The sequence below is a fragment of the Asparagus officinalis genome, chromosome 6, assembly GCF_001876935.1.
Source record: "Asparagus officinalis chromosome 6, Aspof.V1, whole genome shotgun sequence".
NCBI lineage: Eukaryota > Viridiplantae > Streptophyta > Magnoliopsida > Asparagales > Asparagaceae > Asparagus > Asparagus officinalis.
Genome location: NC_033799.1, coordinates 6,097,394 through 6,114,508, shown reverse-complemented (window position 1 = coordinate 6,114,508; position 17,115 = coordinate 6,097,394). Strand labels below are relative to the sequence as shown.

Sequence of the window (17,115 nt, the reverse complement as noted above, 5' to 3'; positions counted from 1 at the left end):
TAGTAGATGCAACAAGTTTGGCAAATTTTGTCACTAATATTCTCAATGGTTAGTAACATATACTTGATGAAACCGTGAAACGGTTTTGGATTCTTTTATCAATTACTTGAACGCAACTTAACATTAAAATAAATAAATAAATAAATCAACAATTCTTGGCTCAGCAATTAACAAGACTTACAAAAAAGGGCAAAGTGATCCTGCGTTATAATGGCAACACTTAATCAACAATGAGAAGAAACATTCAACAATGAGAAGAAACATATATTAATACGTCAAAGAGTAATATCGAAACAAATTAGTAATTGGCTTCAATTTTACATGAAAAAACTATAACTTCAATTTTAATATCGTTTATTGCATACATATTATAAGTTACGTAAAAAAAATGATGGTAGGAAAGATTCAAAGTCCTCTCTTCTTGCTAACTCTATTTCCCCTTCTTTTCTCTACTCTATATACGAGAAATATTTATATACATTTTGATGTGAATACTTTCCCTATATGGCTATATGTAACATTTTCTTTTTCTTTTTTAAGAAGTACACAAAAATTTAGTGCATTTTGCCCCTTTACATAAGGCCAAAGAATTAGAAGTACTCCTTGTGGAAGTGAAATCTTGTTGAAGTCTTGTGGCTCATCTCATGGGATAAACTTCTCAATTCCTTGGCTAATACTGGAGTTCCACAATAGAATACACCTGCATTTATAGTTGTAAAAATATTAATCCATTATATTGACTTTACATTACATTTGGGAGAAATTATAGTGGTTTTTTTCCAATTAATGCACTACATTAGACACAACGATACTTATATATCAAATGAATCGTAATCATTCTAATTATAAATGGAGGGTTTCCAATTTCATTTAGGAAAGGTAGAATTGCCTCACCTACAGTGCCGCCTCGATGCTTTGAAGCTATTTTCATGAAAACTTCCCTCCAATTGGGCCTTGCAAAATGTGTTCTAACCTGTAAATAACAACAAAATATGTCAGTTTTTCATTAGATAAATTGAATTCATAATCTACAATCTCGTGTGCCTATGACTAAGAGGGAGAAAAATTTTCCCCCTCTATTGACGTAGTTTGCTAGTTTGAGCAAGTAATATGTTCACTATTAATGTTCTATGCATTAATTTCCACAGATTTTACAGAAGTACATGTTATAGAGAATGAACATTCCAATCAATTTCAGCATAGATATGGGTTAGATTTGGAATATGACTGAATAAGTTTTCTATCTCTTTTCTCGGGAAAGTCAATAATTTTAGTATTAAAGGAATATTGATTGGGATCAATCTTATTTATTTTATTGAATGGCCCTTACATATCAATGAATTACTCAAAACATCTAAAACATGAAGAATCTTCATAATATAGTACCCGAGTGCCAGAGACTATATCGTAGCCATTCTTGGCATGATTGAGAGCTTGCACCATGGTGAGAAGAGTGGTCCTCGCATCTCCCTCCTCGTAGACACTTGTTAGGTAATTATGCATCTCTATAACTCCCTGATTTAAGCAATAAACAATAACCATCAATTTTCCTAGTTTAACTCATTCAAATATATTAACAGCCAATAGTTTAAACAGAGGTCAGAATTATTACCTTTCTATCCATTTCTGCAACTTCATTCATAACACCTTTGAACCACTCAAATGACCCAGGCTCTCTTGTAACCCAGTAGAAATGAGCACTGGCAGTTCTATGTGGTCTCTTCTTGCTAACACTACCTGGCGTCGAAAAGCCAAAGCTACTGCTTGTGCTGTCATCTGATCTGCTAGTCTCTGTAGTCATCTCCTAATAGTTCAATATACGAACACAACGTAAGAGGCCAAAAAAACTGTATTACGGAGAAAAAGGGTAAATTTCACAAAACTACCATAAACTTTCTTTATTAAAGAAAACTACCATGAACTTTTCACTAAACCACCGTGCGTTAGTGAAAACATGTTTTCACGTGTTTTGCATGTGATGTTTCTCGGATAATTTTGCCCTTATACTTTATATAGCTTACATATTACCCTTATAAACTTTGTTAGTTGCTAGATATAAATAAGAGACGTAGTAACAATTTTCATTAGTTCATGGTATTTTCCACAATTTTGAAATTTCATGGTAGTTTTGTGCAAAATACCCCAAAGTTCATGATAGCTTGTGAAAATTACAAAAAGTAAACATTATTATACTATAATTATATATAGAAATATAAAAAAAATATATAATATATATATAATTAAAAACCGGGTCGGGTTGTGTCTGGGTCGGGCTTCACCACCTCAACCCCGGACCCGGGCCCGGAGCCCGCCGGGCCTGGATTTTTCGGGCCCGGGCCGGGTCCGGACCCGAAGCCCATTTGGACACCTCTAATTACACCACTTGAGTTATCATTATTCATCATTAAAAGCAGAGGCTGAGAGCATGAGGCTGAGAGCAATGAGGGAAAGGGCCCAAAAAGTTTTGACTAGAGAGATGACCAAAGTTTTCATTTAATGACTTATTTAAATGCAAGTGCCAATGTTGGTGGAGCGAATGAGAGAAGTATTACAGTTGAAACAGGTAGACCAAATTAGACTATAGTTTAGATTAGATTTGACCATGTTCTGCTTTTATCTTTTTTATCTTTTTGTGTGTGTGTCGAGGAAGAGGAGAACCAACTCGATCTCTGGAGAAAATTATGCGTGTGATATTCCTCAATTCTAATAACAATGCAAGCTTGGTAGCTCAAGAAGTTGTTGCATGAACAAACATGCTTTATTCCACATAAAGTTCAGCAACAATTGGTGTTTTTTCACCTTAAAAAAGAAAAAAAGAAAAAGTTTTAAGTTCTTCATAATAAATATTCATCATTGTGTATTTATGTTAGCAAAACTAGCAGAGAGGTACCTGACTTTCATCTGAGGATCCAAACAAAATTTGACAAAAAATCGGAAGAATGGATAGGTAGAAAAATGAATACCCGAAAATGGAAGTCTTTTAAGCATGGGGGCAAAAAAAAAAATTTTAAATAATATTTTTTTGCCAAAAACTCCACCTTGATAGAATCTCATAAACTAATTAAAAGAAATTTGCTTGCCCCGTGAACATTGACAACACATACTTTTGAGCTAGTAACCCAAAAATCAAGACAACTATATATATATGTATCTTTCCATTTTATGTGTAGGATGAGTAGGATATATCATTTGTCAATCACACTTATTATTAGCTTTTACTCAAAACAAGCTCATAATCATTCACAAACCCTAACCAAATTAGGTCACCATGAAGAGACGAGAGAAGACAGCACTCGCCTCATGGCATCGAATCGTTGAGAAAGCAGTTAGAAGTCCGGCATCCCAAAAGCTTAAGCTGCTATTGTGGTAGATAAAAATGGGAAGCAACCTAGCTGCAGTCTTGCGCAAGCGCCGGGGACGTACTTCATAACTTACTAAAAAGTAAACGGTTTTTCTATAGAGTGCTCATGGGCACTCTATAAGAGAGGAGAGAGATAGAGAGAAATGAATGAGGAGGGGGTCTACTGATTTGCATTGGGATCCTCTTCTCATTCATTTTTCTCTCTCTCTCCTCTCTTATAGAGTGTCCATGGACACTCTATAGAAAAACCGAAAAGTAAAAATGTTACTTTCATTAATTTACTCAAATATTGTAGCACCTGCTGTTTATTTGATTGCCGTAGTTTACGGTTTAATCCCTAATTAATTGACTGATCAAGGTAACATGCATCAAGTAAGAAATATTCCTAGGATAATGAAGTATCAAATGGTTTAGCCAGCTAGGAGAGGACCTTGGTCCCTTCGCTTGTCAAGTTTTGTCCTAGGATGCCTTACTCATTTTAAGACAAAAGTTTGTATTTTGAATTTATTTTATTTATTTTTTTGTAAAGAGCTTCTTTTAAGTGTTATGGAGCAATATTTTTAATACCCTGGTTCATCTTGATGTTTTCGGCCTATGGGATGTTAAGTTTTTTTGGTAGGGATATACTATAGAGCAATTTAAATACAAACATGAATTTCATCTCTCACTCATAGCTTGACATAATGAATCATATCTTCAATTCAAAAAATAGACTAAAGAACATGTAAGGGATAATGCTTTACATTTTAATGAAGATGTGACTTGATCATCTACTATAAAAACATAGATTGGTGTGACATTGAAAACATGTAAGCAATTTTAGGTGGTTTTCGTCAAAAAAATGTAGGTGATAACCATCAATTTAGGCAAAAGTTTAGGTGGTTTTGACGGAAAAACCCATTTTTTAAGAGCTTCTTTTAAGTGTTATGGAGCAAAGTATTTGTAATACCCTGGTTCATCTTGATGTTTAAAGCCTATGGAATGTTAAGTTTTTTTTGGTAAGGATATACTATAGATCGAGCAATTTAAAGACAAACATGAATTTCATCTCTCACTCAATTTCATCTCTCACTCGTAGCTTGACATAATGAACGTATCTTCAATTTAAAAACTAGACTTAAGAACATGTAAGGGATAGCGCTTTACGTTTAATGAAGATGTGACCTGAATATCTGCTATGTAAAAGCATAAGATACCATATAAACTACTAACTTGTTTTTGTTAGAACATAAAAAATACAACCCTCATCACGACTTTTGAGTTTTGGTATAATTGTTAGGACTTTAAGATGATACCATAACAATCTAAGTTCAAATTTCACCGACCATAAGTTTAAAATGGATTTTCTTAAAAATTAAGATCGATGCGTGAGTCCGGCTTTTGGCCATAAAATAAGCTCAACCTATCCACAACTTTCAGTTTTTTTTTTTGTTGTGGGGTTTTAATAGTTAGGAACTTTAAGAATTCTCGCCCATCCATCTCATGTACTTCCATCTTTGCAAATCGATTAGTTTTTCACTATCGATGTAGTTAGCACTAGACCACTTCTTCACTTCCATAGTAAATACAAGAGATTCCTTAGTATTTTCTGCACAAACACTAGCTCAATTTAACATAGGAAAGCGCACTCTAATGGGCCTTTTGTTATCATTTCTATGGACAGAGACTCAGTCAAAGACTGCAATTCTTTCTGCAATTCTTTCTATGGACAGGCCCAAGGGCCTTTTGTTATCACCCCTCCTTTTGTTTTCAATGTTTTTCTTATCAAGTTCTACTACTATTAAGCCCATGAGTTGGTGCATGTGTTATTTACCGAGTTATATCTATCACCAAATCTATAATATGATGATTAATATTATTTATAAAAACTTCAGTGATAATTTTTTACTACTATTTATAGAGTGAATTCCCAAACTAGCTAACAAGATAATACATTAATCTGCAAGTTTTATCAATTTTCTATAATAGAATGTGGCAAAATTCGTTTATATTTTTAAAATATCTGATAAATGTTAAATACATCATTTGCAGAAAAAATATATAAATAGCGCTTTCAAGGTTAGAAAAAATATCACTTCAGCTCGAACTGTTGATAAAGACCAAAAAATTCACTTTAGTATATAGAGTAGGTTTAAGATTTAAAAATTATACTTTAGCATGAACAATATTTATAGGAAAAAAATTATTATTGCTCGAACAACATAGCTAATGCTGATAATATTACTGTAGCATGACTAACATTTGAATATTCTAATGATTATTCTGAATCATTCTGTACCAAGAGCTGTGTGAACAGTAATTTTAATATCCGTAATATGAATACTAATTTTGAGATTTTGCTTTTAAGTTAGAACTAGTAGATGCAACAAGTTTGGCAAATTTTGTCACTAATATTCTCAATGGTTAGTAACATATACTTGATGAAACCGTGAAACGGTTTTGGATTCTTTTATCAATTACTTGAACGCAACTTAACATTAAAATAAATAAATAAATAAATCAACAATTCTTGGCTCAGCAATTAACAAGACTTACAAAAAAGGGCAAAGTGATCCTGCGTTATAATGGCAACACTTAATCAACAATGAGAAGAAACATTCAACAATGAGAAGAAACATATATTAATACGTCAAAGAGTAATATCGAAACAAATTAGTAATTGGCTTCAATTTTACATGAAAAAACTATAACTTCAATTTTAATATCGTTTATTGCATACATATTATAAGTTACGTAAAAAAAATGATGGTAGGAAAGATTCAAAGTCCTCTCTTCTTGCTAACTCTATTTCCCCTTCTTTTCTCTACTCTATATACGAGAAATATTTATATACATTTTGATGTGAATACTTTCCCTATATGGCTATATGTAACATTTTCTTTTTCTTTTTTAAGAAGTACACAAAAATTTAGTGCATTTTGCCCCTTTACATAAGGCCAAAGAATTAGAAGTACTCCTTGTGGAAGTGAAATCTTGTTGAAGTCTTGTGGCTCATCTCATGGGATAAACTTCTCAATTCCTTGGCTAATACTGGAGTTCCACAATAGAATACACCTGCATTTATAGTTGTAAAAATATTAATCCATTATATTGACTTTACATTACATTTGGGAGAAATTATAGTGGTTTTTTTCCAATTAATGCACTACATTAGACACAACGATACTTATATATCAAATGAATCGTAATCATTCTAATTATAAATGGAGGGTTTCCAATTTCATTTAGGAAAGGTAGAATTGCCTCACCTACAGTGCCGCCTCGATGCTTTGAAGCTATTTTCATGAAAACTTCCCTCCAATTGGGCCTTGCAAAATGTGTTCTAACCTGTAAATAACAACAAAATATGTCAGTTTTTCATTAGATAAATTGAATTCATAATCTACAATCTCGTGTGCCTATGACTAAGAGGGAGAAAAATTTTCCCCCTCTATTGACGTAGTTTGCTAGTTTGAGCAAGTAATATGTTCACTATTAATGTTCTATGCATTAATTTCCACAGATTTTACAGAAGTACATGTTATAGAGAATGAACATTCCAATCAATTTCAGCATAGATATGGGTTAGATTTGGAATATGACTGAATAAGTTTTCTATCTCTTTTCTCGGGAAAGTCAATAATTTTAGTATTAAAGGAATATTGATTGGGATCAATCTTATTTATTTTATTGAATGGCCCTTACATATCAATGAATTACTCAAAACATCTAAAACATGAAGAATCTTCATAATATAGTACCCGAGTGCCAGAGACTATATCGTAGCCATTCTTGGCATGATTGAGAGCTTGCACCATGGTGAGAAGAGTGGTCCTCGCATCTCCCTCCTCGTAGACACTTGTTAGGTAATTATGCATCTCTATAACTCCCTGATTTAAGCAATAAACAATAACCATCAATTTTCCTAGTTTAACTCATTCAAATATATTAACAGCCAATAGTTTAAACAGAGGTCAGAATTATTACCTTTCTATCCATTTCTGCAACTTCATTCATAACACCTTTGAACCACTCAAATGACCCAGGCTCTCTTGTAACCCAGTAGAAATGAGCACTGGCAGTTCTATGTGGTCTCTTCTTGCTAACACTACCTGGCGTCGAAAAGCCAAAGCTACTGCTTGTGCTGTCATCTGATCTGCTAGTCTCTGTAGTCATCTCCTAATAGTTCAATATACGAACACAACGTAAGAGGCCAAAAAAACTGTATTACGGAGAAAAAGGGTAAATTTCACAAAACTACCATAAACTTTCTTTATTAAAGAAAACTACCATGAACTTTTCACTAAACCACCGTGCGTTAGTGAAAACATGTTTTCACGTGTTTTGCATGTGATGTTTCTCGGATAATTTTGCCCTTATACTTTATATAGCTTACATATTACCCTTATAAACTTTGTTAGTTGCTAGATATAAATAAGAGACGTAGTAACAATTTTCATTAGTTCATGGTATTTTCCACAATTTTGAAATTTCATGGTAGTTTTGTGCAAAATACCCCAAAGTTCATGATAGCTTGTGAAAATTACAAAAAGTAAACATGGACATGAGAAATGTGTAAATCTTACCAAGAGTTCATCTACCAATTTGATGTTGTTGAGAAGGTCTCTGAGAATGCTTATAAAAGGAGTAGCGCCAATACCTAGCCCCACCAGAAGTAGAACATCATAGTTTCGAAAGTCTTGGGCTGGTGACCCATATGGTCCATCAACAAGCAATCTCGGCAAGCTACATGAAATTAAATAGATTAATTGATGTGATCATGTACAGAAAATTGTTTGAGCTAGTTCAAGATATAGAAAATTGATTAAAGACTATTCATGTAAAAATATTTATACTCTATTAAGTACAAATCAGTTTATGGAAACAGGACACTAATGTTACACTACATTCTCAACTCATTTTCATTATTAAGTTATGACTTTAAATTACCGCAAAATTAACTTTATGAGAAATGTAAATCTAGAGTCATATGCTTACCTTTTGTGACCCGATGATCCCACTTCATTTAATTTGGCTCTCCCGGAAGTAAAGTAGTGCTCTGTAAAAATCCGCTTGAGCTCCTGAGTCCAGTCCCCCGTAGTTCTTATGTGAACACTAAGATATTCATCACCAGGTGCTGAGGTGATGGAGAAGGGGTGCCTGTTGGTTTTGACATGGAGGATGGTAACAAGTTCAGTTTATTGCTATGTGAGAGCCAAAATATAAGAGTGCTAGGCGTATAATTATACAAATCCAAGTGAAATTGTGGATCTATTTTAAACCCAATGATTGGTGATGCTTAATCCAGTTCCCTCGCCTTTTTGGCACGGTCAAGTGTATCAATCATTGGGATTATTTGGGGTATCCGGTTGAGCATGTGAGATGGGATCACAAAAAGAGATAGGAGACTTGGTGGGATCTCTCATTTAATTCCTAGAATCTCTTTATGACAATTATATTCATTCTAATGAATCGTCATAGTGATGCTACATGGATATAGGCCAAATTCGATCAGCCAAATCACTTTATGTTACTCTTCTTGGTTTTACTTTCTTATTTGCTTGAGTAATGGATCTTCATCCCAAATAGACCCTCTAGAAAACAAGAGAATTGTGGCATTAAGAAATACATAAATGGAAGAGAGCAAACCATTCAAATGGAGATACTGCTGGGCATTGCAGGAATATATACTGGCCACTCCTATAACGAAATCCATGTGGCTTGGACATGACCAATGTTAAAACGCTTCCAGGTAGTAAAGAAACCTGAATGGAAATAAAAGAGATTAAGACAGAGTTAACTTGGCTTAGTTGATGTTAGATCATTTGTCCTGAAGAGCACATATAAAGTCTATTACTACAGTTTAGCCATCTTATAACATTAATTCATAGTCGCCAGGTTCTTGATGAACTGTCCTTTTTGGCACCTGACACTTTCTTCTTCCCTCGGGTTAAAAATGTGAAAATGAATGGCTTGGCTCTAGTTTCTAAAGTGATTTGCGGAATTGATGCAATAAATTGACAGAGTTACTTTCGCTTTAATATCTTAACCTTGTAACTATTTTATAAATGAGTACATAAAGGAGAGGTTGGACGCTTTTGTTAAATTCTTAAAAAAGATTCAGAAAGTACCTTCATTATCTTAACGGAATAAGCATTGGAACGGAAAGCCCTGAGAGTCCTCTCACCTATGTAGAGCAGCAACGGAACAGAGATATACATCCACGTCTGAAAAAAAAAACCAAGATATTTCACATCCTTAGTTTTCTAATGACATACTATTGCAATCTAGAAATAGAGCTGAGGAATTTCACCTCATAGTTTTATTAGTTTCTGTTGGATGATTTGTTCATGAAAAGGCAATTTTGCCTTTGTGAATAGTCCCACATTGAAAAATGAGATGAATAGTAGAGGGTATATAATGGTTCTCTCCTTATTGGGCTTTGAATAGTGTTTTGGGTTTTGTGGGCTTTGCATATCTATCTCTCACACGCACGCCTCGCTGCACACGCACACATTTTTTGCTTCTCAAGCTTTTATTTTTGCACGTTTTACACGTTTTGTAACGGCTGCATGCGGGTAACGGAAGCAAGATTTGTGCGTAACGATCCCTTGGATTCAGCGGGGGTTACACTTCTCATCACCTATATAAGCAGACTTGGAGCTCATTCAGAGACACACCAACGAAGAGAAGAACAACTTCTAAGCTCTCTTCTTTCTCTACTCTCATTTCTCCAAGAAATTTCGGCTACATATTTACATTTATATTTTGGGCAACCGTTTTCGTCTGAGCATAAGCTTTGTGACTCACGCCCGAGTGCAGAGGCTGGCCGATTCCAGGGGTTTTTACCGTTAGAGGAGAGGGGACAGATTACGCCAGGACGATAGACGGGTCCTCAATCTTCTAGGGCAGTGACATCACGACTGCTCCCGATCAGGCCTGAATTTTCTAACTCTTTAATTTGGATTTTATATTATTATATTCCTGTTTTGACAGCAGTTTCAACTCATTTTCCATTAATCCTATAGGTGACATTTACTGCACAACCCATTTGCTTTGAAACTTCGATCATCTCTATAAGCATACTCTTTCCTAAATAATTTGATGTTATGCAATACATCATAGAATTCAACTACTTCCCTTACAAGAATCAAGTTGCGTTGAAATAATCTCTTAACATGTCAAAGGTTTGTTAAGAGACCTATTCTCAACTGCTACCTTCAATTGTATAAAATATCTATTAAGGAATGTGTTTGAGACAACTAAGACACTCGTACCTGTATAGAGGTTATCTAATTCCATAAATTATCCCGGAGTCAGGGACTGCTACCTGCCAGTTTGGTAGCGTAGGTTTTTCTGTTTCAATATATAGTATCAAAGTCTTTCATCGAACGTTATGTTATTCTCTTACATCACTCGGTATATTTAAAGAGTGTTAACTGAGAGATTAGGTTTCAAATACAATTCTTTAATCAAAATAATCTTGACTTAGTCTCTAAAATATAAGTAGTCTGATGAGTTGTGGTCATTGTCCTTGAGAACTGATGTACATCTTTTCTAAAATTTCTACCAGAAGGAAAAAGCTAGGAAATGTCTGTATTATAACAAGGAACATATGCTAAATTCTTAAATGAGTAAAGAAATTTGGTGGATTAGATGTAATAGTCTACATAACTATTTTGGACACATATGTTGATTGTGTGGAACTCTTGCTTTCTGTCCAAGAGTAGGCATGAGAAAACTATAAGATAAATAGCAGTTAAGAGTTTCCGAAAGAAAGAGACCATCAGTAAAGAACCATTATAGAAGTTAACTGAGCTTTCTGTGATTATGAAACCTACAAAAGAATACGCTTCCATATGAAAGGGACAAAGTTAAACAGTGTTCTGAAATTTGAAGTGAACAAAATAAATATTCAGAAACATGAATTATTAGACTGTTTTACAAGTTTTTCTTTTTGCTACCTTGTTTCAGCTTCTGTCAACCCCGCCTCCCCTCTTTGTCAGTTAAACATAATTGAGGCACTTGAAAATTAAAATATAACTGTTTTTGAATCAAATATTATGTTGCGTGTGCTCTAATGCTTTAAAAGAATCCGTAAGTTACTCCAGCATGAATGACAAAAAGGATAATTTGGATAATATCAATAATAGTAACTGGTTTCTAAGGGTAAATTAGTGCAGGGAAATATTATGGAAAGAAAACAGAAAGAAATCTAATATCTCGTGGGCAAATTTTGAAAACCATCCTATTTGAGAAAATAATTGCAAAAATTGACCCATTCACAAAATATTTATGAGAATCGACCTAGTTTTAGCCGTCGGGCTGAAACTGGGTCGGTTTTGAAGAAAAATTTTCCGAAACTTCACGGGACTTCAAGTCCCATGAAGTTTTTGTACATAACAAAACTTCACCGGACTTGAAGTCCCATGAAATTTCGAAACATATTTTGTCAAAACCGACTCAGTTTCAGCCAGACGCCACTAGGTCGGTTTTGACAATTTTTTTTTGGAATAGGTCGAAATTTGTGATTTTTTTGTAAATAGGATGGTTTCAAAATTTGTCCAATATCTTGCACAAGAATGTCGTATTCTAGTGTACTAACGAGTAACGCCTTATCTCCCGAAAGATTTACTTTTAACATTGAATATTTTTTCTGTAGATTCCTTTATTCTCTATATTGCGTTGACACACTCAATGACAATTGCCTATTACTTAATGGATGATTGTTTTATTTTAGAGTTTTTTGCAGACATACCCTTTGCTATCATATTTGTAGATTTACCCTCCACATATTCATATTTGCTAATTTTGTTAGAATATAAACCTATAAGCCTCACCACAACTTTGGATTTATTGTGTAGTGGTAGTGGTAGGGACTTAAAGATATTCACCCACACATTCTCCTACGTTGATTATTCATACCCCTCTCATTTAACAACGTTACAGCTCAGAGGGCTAAATTAGCAAATATGCAGATTTGGGGTCTAATTCTGCCAAAAAAGTAGTTCTTGGGCGCATATGGGCAAAAAAAAAAAAAACCCCTTATTTTATTTAGGGAGAGAGTGGGTATAGAGTAGTTTTGTCATTTTACCCCTTCTCAGTTAAAAATTTAAACGGTTTTAAAGGAGACAGTATTTTAACTCGATGTCAAAGGATATATTGGGAAATATTAAGATTTTAGCGGTAAGTATGCAAATTAATAAGATAGACATGCGAGTCCCTTTTCATTTTTTATAGAAACATAGGAACATATGCAATCCAAAAGGGTATAATGGTGGTGCCTAGCTACATATATAAACAGACTAAATCTTAACTTATATAATAGTCAACGATAGTAATGCAGATATGCTCTTCATTTCTTAATTTACTCATACCGCATGTTAACCACTAAAATAGTAATCTAAAGCAAACATTAATCTTACCGTCCTCTGATACCATCTGTGGACAAGAAACATGTAGTAGCCATGAACCACAAGGAGCCCATACACAACAGCGAGCAAATGGTGCGAGTACCAGAACGCATTGAACCCGGTAAGCTTGTTCAGAGGGCGCGGTAACCTCACCCCGTTCTTGCGGAACTTGTGGGTCGCCAGCGTGAAGGAGACGCACATTAGGATCACCATCGCGATCCCGGTAGCCCCCTCGATGCCGGAGAGGAGGCCGCTGTACGTTGGTTTGGTTGAGCCGAAGTCGCGGGTGATGAGGGTGTATTTCTCCGGCGGCGACCGGACCACGCGAGGGAAGTCGCAGGCGAGGTGGGTCCCGGCGTGGACTAGGATGGCCATGACTATAGCCGTTGCGATCATCTGGCAGGGAATGGAATGAAAGGTAGGGAGGTGAGCTCACCGGTTGGTGACCGAATCAAGATAAAAAGTTGAAAAAAACAAGTCCCTATAAAACTCTTTGCGAATTTTAGTCTTCGTCACCTTTCCTGTTACTGAGTTTTGTCTAGACGGTTAAAACTCAAAACGGTCTCGGGTTTTAATTAGTTTTACTATGCCTTTCGCAGTTGTTTCCTGCAAAATACTCCTATTAGTCAGGGTTCATTTCTTCTTTTGTATTCGCTTGTGCCATACATACTTTTTTCCAGCTATTTTTACTATTAATAGATGTGACATCTAGGGATCCACCATTAGCTGACCAAATAAAATAAAATCTAATTAGTTACAGCTGAACTTTACAAGATAATCAAAATTACAAAAAAAATAGAGTAACTTTTTAACATGGAAAAAGAAGGGTGTAGTTTAGAAAAATGTCTAACAGATGTTATGGGACTCATTATATCATTTCAATGAATTCTATTCATTAGAGTATTAATCCTCGATCAATACAAAATATGAAGATTTGAAAATATGTACATTAAATTAATCCAAAATTTCGTACTTTCATGGTTATTAATATGTCATTAGCTTTTAATTAAATTTAATAATTTTCCTAGGCGCGTCAGCTGATCTTGACACAACAACTAACAGCTCAGCAAATCATTAGTCTCTGACTCGTAAAATAATTAGACAACTGAAGAACTGAACTATACAAATCCTAAAAGCGTGTATCGTATCTTGCGCAATCATTCCCTAGGACGATAAGGTATGTTACTTGCAGCAGGCTCACGACCGATTTTTAACCGAGTTTTGCTACAGAGACCCAAAATATGGAACCAATTTGGGGGACAAGTGAGGTGTCCTTTTCCTATTGGATAATGAGTTGGTCATCATTAATGATGACCGACTCATTATCCAATAGGAATGAGACACTTCACTTGTCCCCCTATTAGTCCCATATTTTGGGTACTTGAAGAATTTTTCTTTTTAACCAGTCACGTCATCATGAAGAGCCTGTTGCCTGCAAGGGACCAGACAGCTACCATTCCCGACATTAGAGAATTGACGCTGCATGCCCGCCACCTAACGGGCGAAGCTTGAGCCCGTACTATGCCACTGAGATCGTGACACGTAATCTAACAGCAAAAGCTGTATCCTATTCGACTTCTCACAGCAGCAAAAGCTACAGAGACGACCCTGTGGAAAGGTGAATTATTTTGGTCCAGACATCGAGTACCTTTTGTTTTTTTTGGTAATTTTTACTAATTTTTATATTATTTGCACTAAGTATTCTGCTCGTTTACATATTTTATTGTTGTCACCTTTACATGGTTTAGAAAGTGATGGTGGTCCATGCGTATCACATTCTTTCTTCTCGTTATATCATTATATCTATAAAAGTTTCACTATAATGCTTTTAGGGTAGCGTTGGCTAGGCTATAAACTACGTGCTTTTGTGCTTTAATTCGTAATAACAAAGACCATTTTTGGGTGAAATATCATGCAAATTTTGAAGTATATTGTTATAGTGAAAAGATCATGCTTTATCATACTTATTGATTATCTAGTGGATAAGATTTTTCCTTACCTGCAAACTATGAATGAGCAGAATTTATGGAGAAGAGGTGAACGTTAGAGTTAAAATAAATTAGGATTAAAAATAATAATAATACTCCCGAAGTACTAAATGTCATTTCCGTAAAATAAGCGAACCTTGTGGAAGTTGATGTTATCGTCAAACGGCACGAAGAGCCTCGCACGTGTAGACCTAAGCCACGTGAGCGTATTCCTACAAACAGGCAACAGCACGAGCGCCATGTTAAGCTTCAGCGTCTCGGCCGCTCCCTTCGCCGTCGGCAGGCAATACCCCATCACGTGCCAAGCAGCACGCTGGCGGTACTGAACGAATTTCCAGGCGAAGAGAGCTGCCATGGAGGCGACCCACAGTAGGATGACCCATATCCTGCGCCAGTTCTCTTCAAGCCAGAGTTTGGTGCGTGCTAAAGTGCGCCGGAGGGGTAGGACCCGGCGGAGCGGGGGGCGGCTGTAGTTCATGTAGGTGTCTCTTTGGAGGAGTAAGGCTTCCAGCTGCCATAACTGCTCCCAAAAAAGTAAACAGAAAATAGAAAAGTTAAATTACTGTTATGCCCTTCGATTTGCTTTGCTAAAACTTTATTTGTTTTTAAAGGTTAAATTTTAGAAGGTTTTGTAAACATAACCTTTATTTGTATTTCTACGTATTTTTTGGGAGGGGGTGGGGGTATCTTAAAGAAAGAGTACTTGATAAATATAAGTTACTATACGTAAAATCAAAAGTGAAAAAAATTTAAAATGGCTAATTTTATTTTAGAGACAAAATAATGGACAGGTGTTTCTTCGATCAAAATTGAATATTCAATATTCGACTTGTCATGAATGAAAGCCAAAGCAATTGCGATTTAAATATTTTAAGCAATTATTTTATCAAAAAATTTATAATAACTGTACATATTAATTTTATTGCTATTTGAAAACGATCTCTACTATAATATCAAAAGAGAGAGAGAGAGAGAATTTTCAAATTAGAATAAGAATCATTTGGATATAAACATGAACAAAAAGTCTCACTAAATATTGACAAATTTTAATTACTCCAAGTACCAACTCGAATTAGATAATAACAACAAACTTCTTTAATTATCAGGTGAGCATAACGTGTAACCCAACCAACACCGCCTTTTTTATGGGCATTATTGAAGATGGGAAGCCTAACAACATAAGCTCAATAGTCTATTTTTCATATCTACCAAAATTTTAATGATTTCGTTTAGCAACAATTCCAAGGTAAGTGAACAAATAACACCAGGCACGTACGCATCGAGTAGAACCTCTAGGCTAGCAACGTGTCAGCACTAAGTGGCAGTAATGTAAATTAGAGATAATTGAGGGGGGGTGAAAGGAGACTAAGCTCACTTCGATGTAACCAAGGTTCTCGGGATCGAGTTCCTCCATGATCAACGCAGCGTACTCCTCCGCCTGCTCCTTCAACTTCGACAATTTGTTCGCCGACGCGCTCAAACCTATCAACTGAACCCAAAAAAATCATCAATATTACACAACCAGGACATAAACATTCGCACAATTGACAATTTTTATCCACTCACCTCTTGTACTTCCTCTCTCGTAATTCTCCCGTCCTCATTAGTATCCACCCTAAAACAAATTTTATAAATTATCCATTTTGTAAATTAATGTTTTGCAAAAAAAAAAAAAAGAAGAAGCATTTGTCCTTACATGTCAAAGAAAATTTGCAATCTCGCATCGAAGCTCTGATCAGAAATTTGCACCCAGAAGTCGTGCATCTCCTCTTTCGTAATTCTCTCCAAACTCTGCCGCCGCCGCCTTGCTAATGCATCAAAAATCCCGCTCGCAAACTCCTTCGAGTCCACCATCCCTGCAAATTTAAAAATCAACGGGCGGTGACCACACCGCAAAAAGTAAAAAGTAAAAAATTTTAAAAAAAAAAGATACAGAAATGACAAACCTATACACTCCCCAAAATCTTCTCTCGAAAGCAGCCCATCCTTCGCTAACGAATCGAACCGCTGCTCGACCGGCCGCCAAAGCTTCCGTCGACTCAACCGAAACCGGTTGGCGGCGATTTAATGACCGCAAACCTCGTTTAGCGCAGCGAAGAGTGCTCCGGAATGCGGGTGCGCGACTGGCGGCCTGCGCCCGGAAATCCAGCCTCGCCGTCTCTCGGCGCCAGATTAGTCGACGAATCCTCCGCCGATCGCCTCGGCGTCGACGACGGCGACGTCGACGAGATCAGCCACCCGAACTTTCGTCGGATCTTCTTCGAACCGTTCGATGAGCTCCGGCTGAGGCTCCGACCGTGATCCGAGACCGACGCCGGTTCATGCGTCGGAGTGACGCTGCGGACCGCCATCGACTCCTCGTCGATTTCGAGCA

At 35.9% G+C, this 17,115-nt stretch overlaps 2 protein-coding genes across 2 annotated transcripts; both read right to left on the bottom strand.

Annotated features, from left to right (window-relative positions):
• On the bottom strand, positions 291-1,833 carry LOC109844934 (respiratory burst oxidase homolog protein F-like). The gene is made up of 4 exons (XM_020414108.1): positions 1,613-1,833; positions 1,387-1,515; positions 895-973; positions 291-700 (listed from the first exon to the last, which is right to left on the bottom strand). Exons 1-4 carry the CDS (start codon positions 1,799-1,801, stop codon positions 591-593), a joined length of 507 nt encoding a protein of 168 aa, XP_020269697.1. The 5' UTR covers positions 1,802-1,833; the 3' UTR covers positions 291-590.
• Positions 6,006-17,109, bottom strand: LOC109844932 (respiratory burst oxidase homolog protein E-like). Its single transcript, XM_020414107.1, is given in 16 exon segments — positions 6,006-6,415; positions 6,610-6,688; positions 7,102-7,230; positions 7,328-7,519; positions 7,927-8,086; positions 8,339-8,500; positions 8,990-9,105; positions 9,472-9,567; positions 12,766-13,149; positions 14,878-15,261; positions 16,117-16,230; positions 16,308-16,356; positions 16,438-16,597; positions 16,688-16,769; positions 16,771-16,882; positions 16,884-17,109. Coding segments are annotated over 16 exon segments (2,538 nt in total). The 5' UTR covers positions 17,093-17,109; the 3' UTR covers positions 6,006-6,305.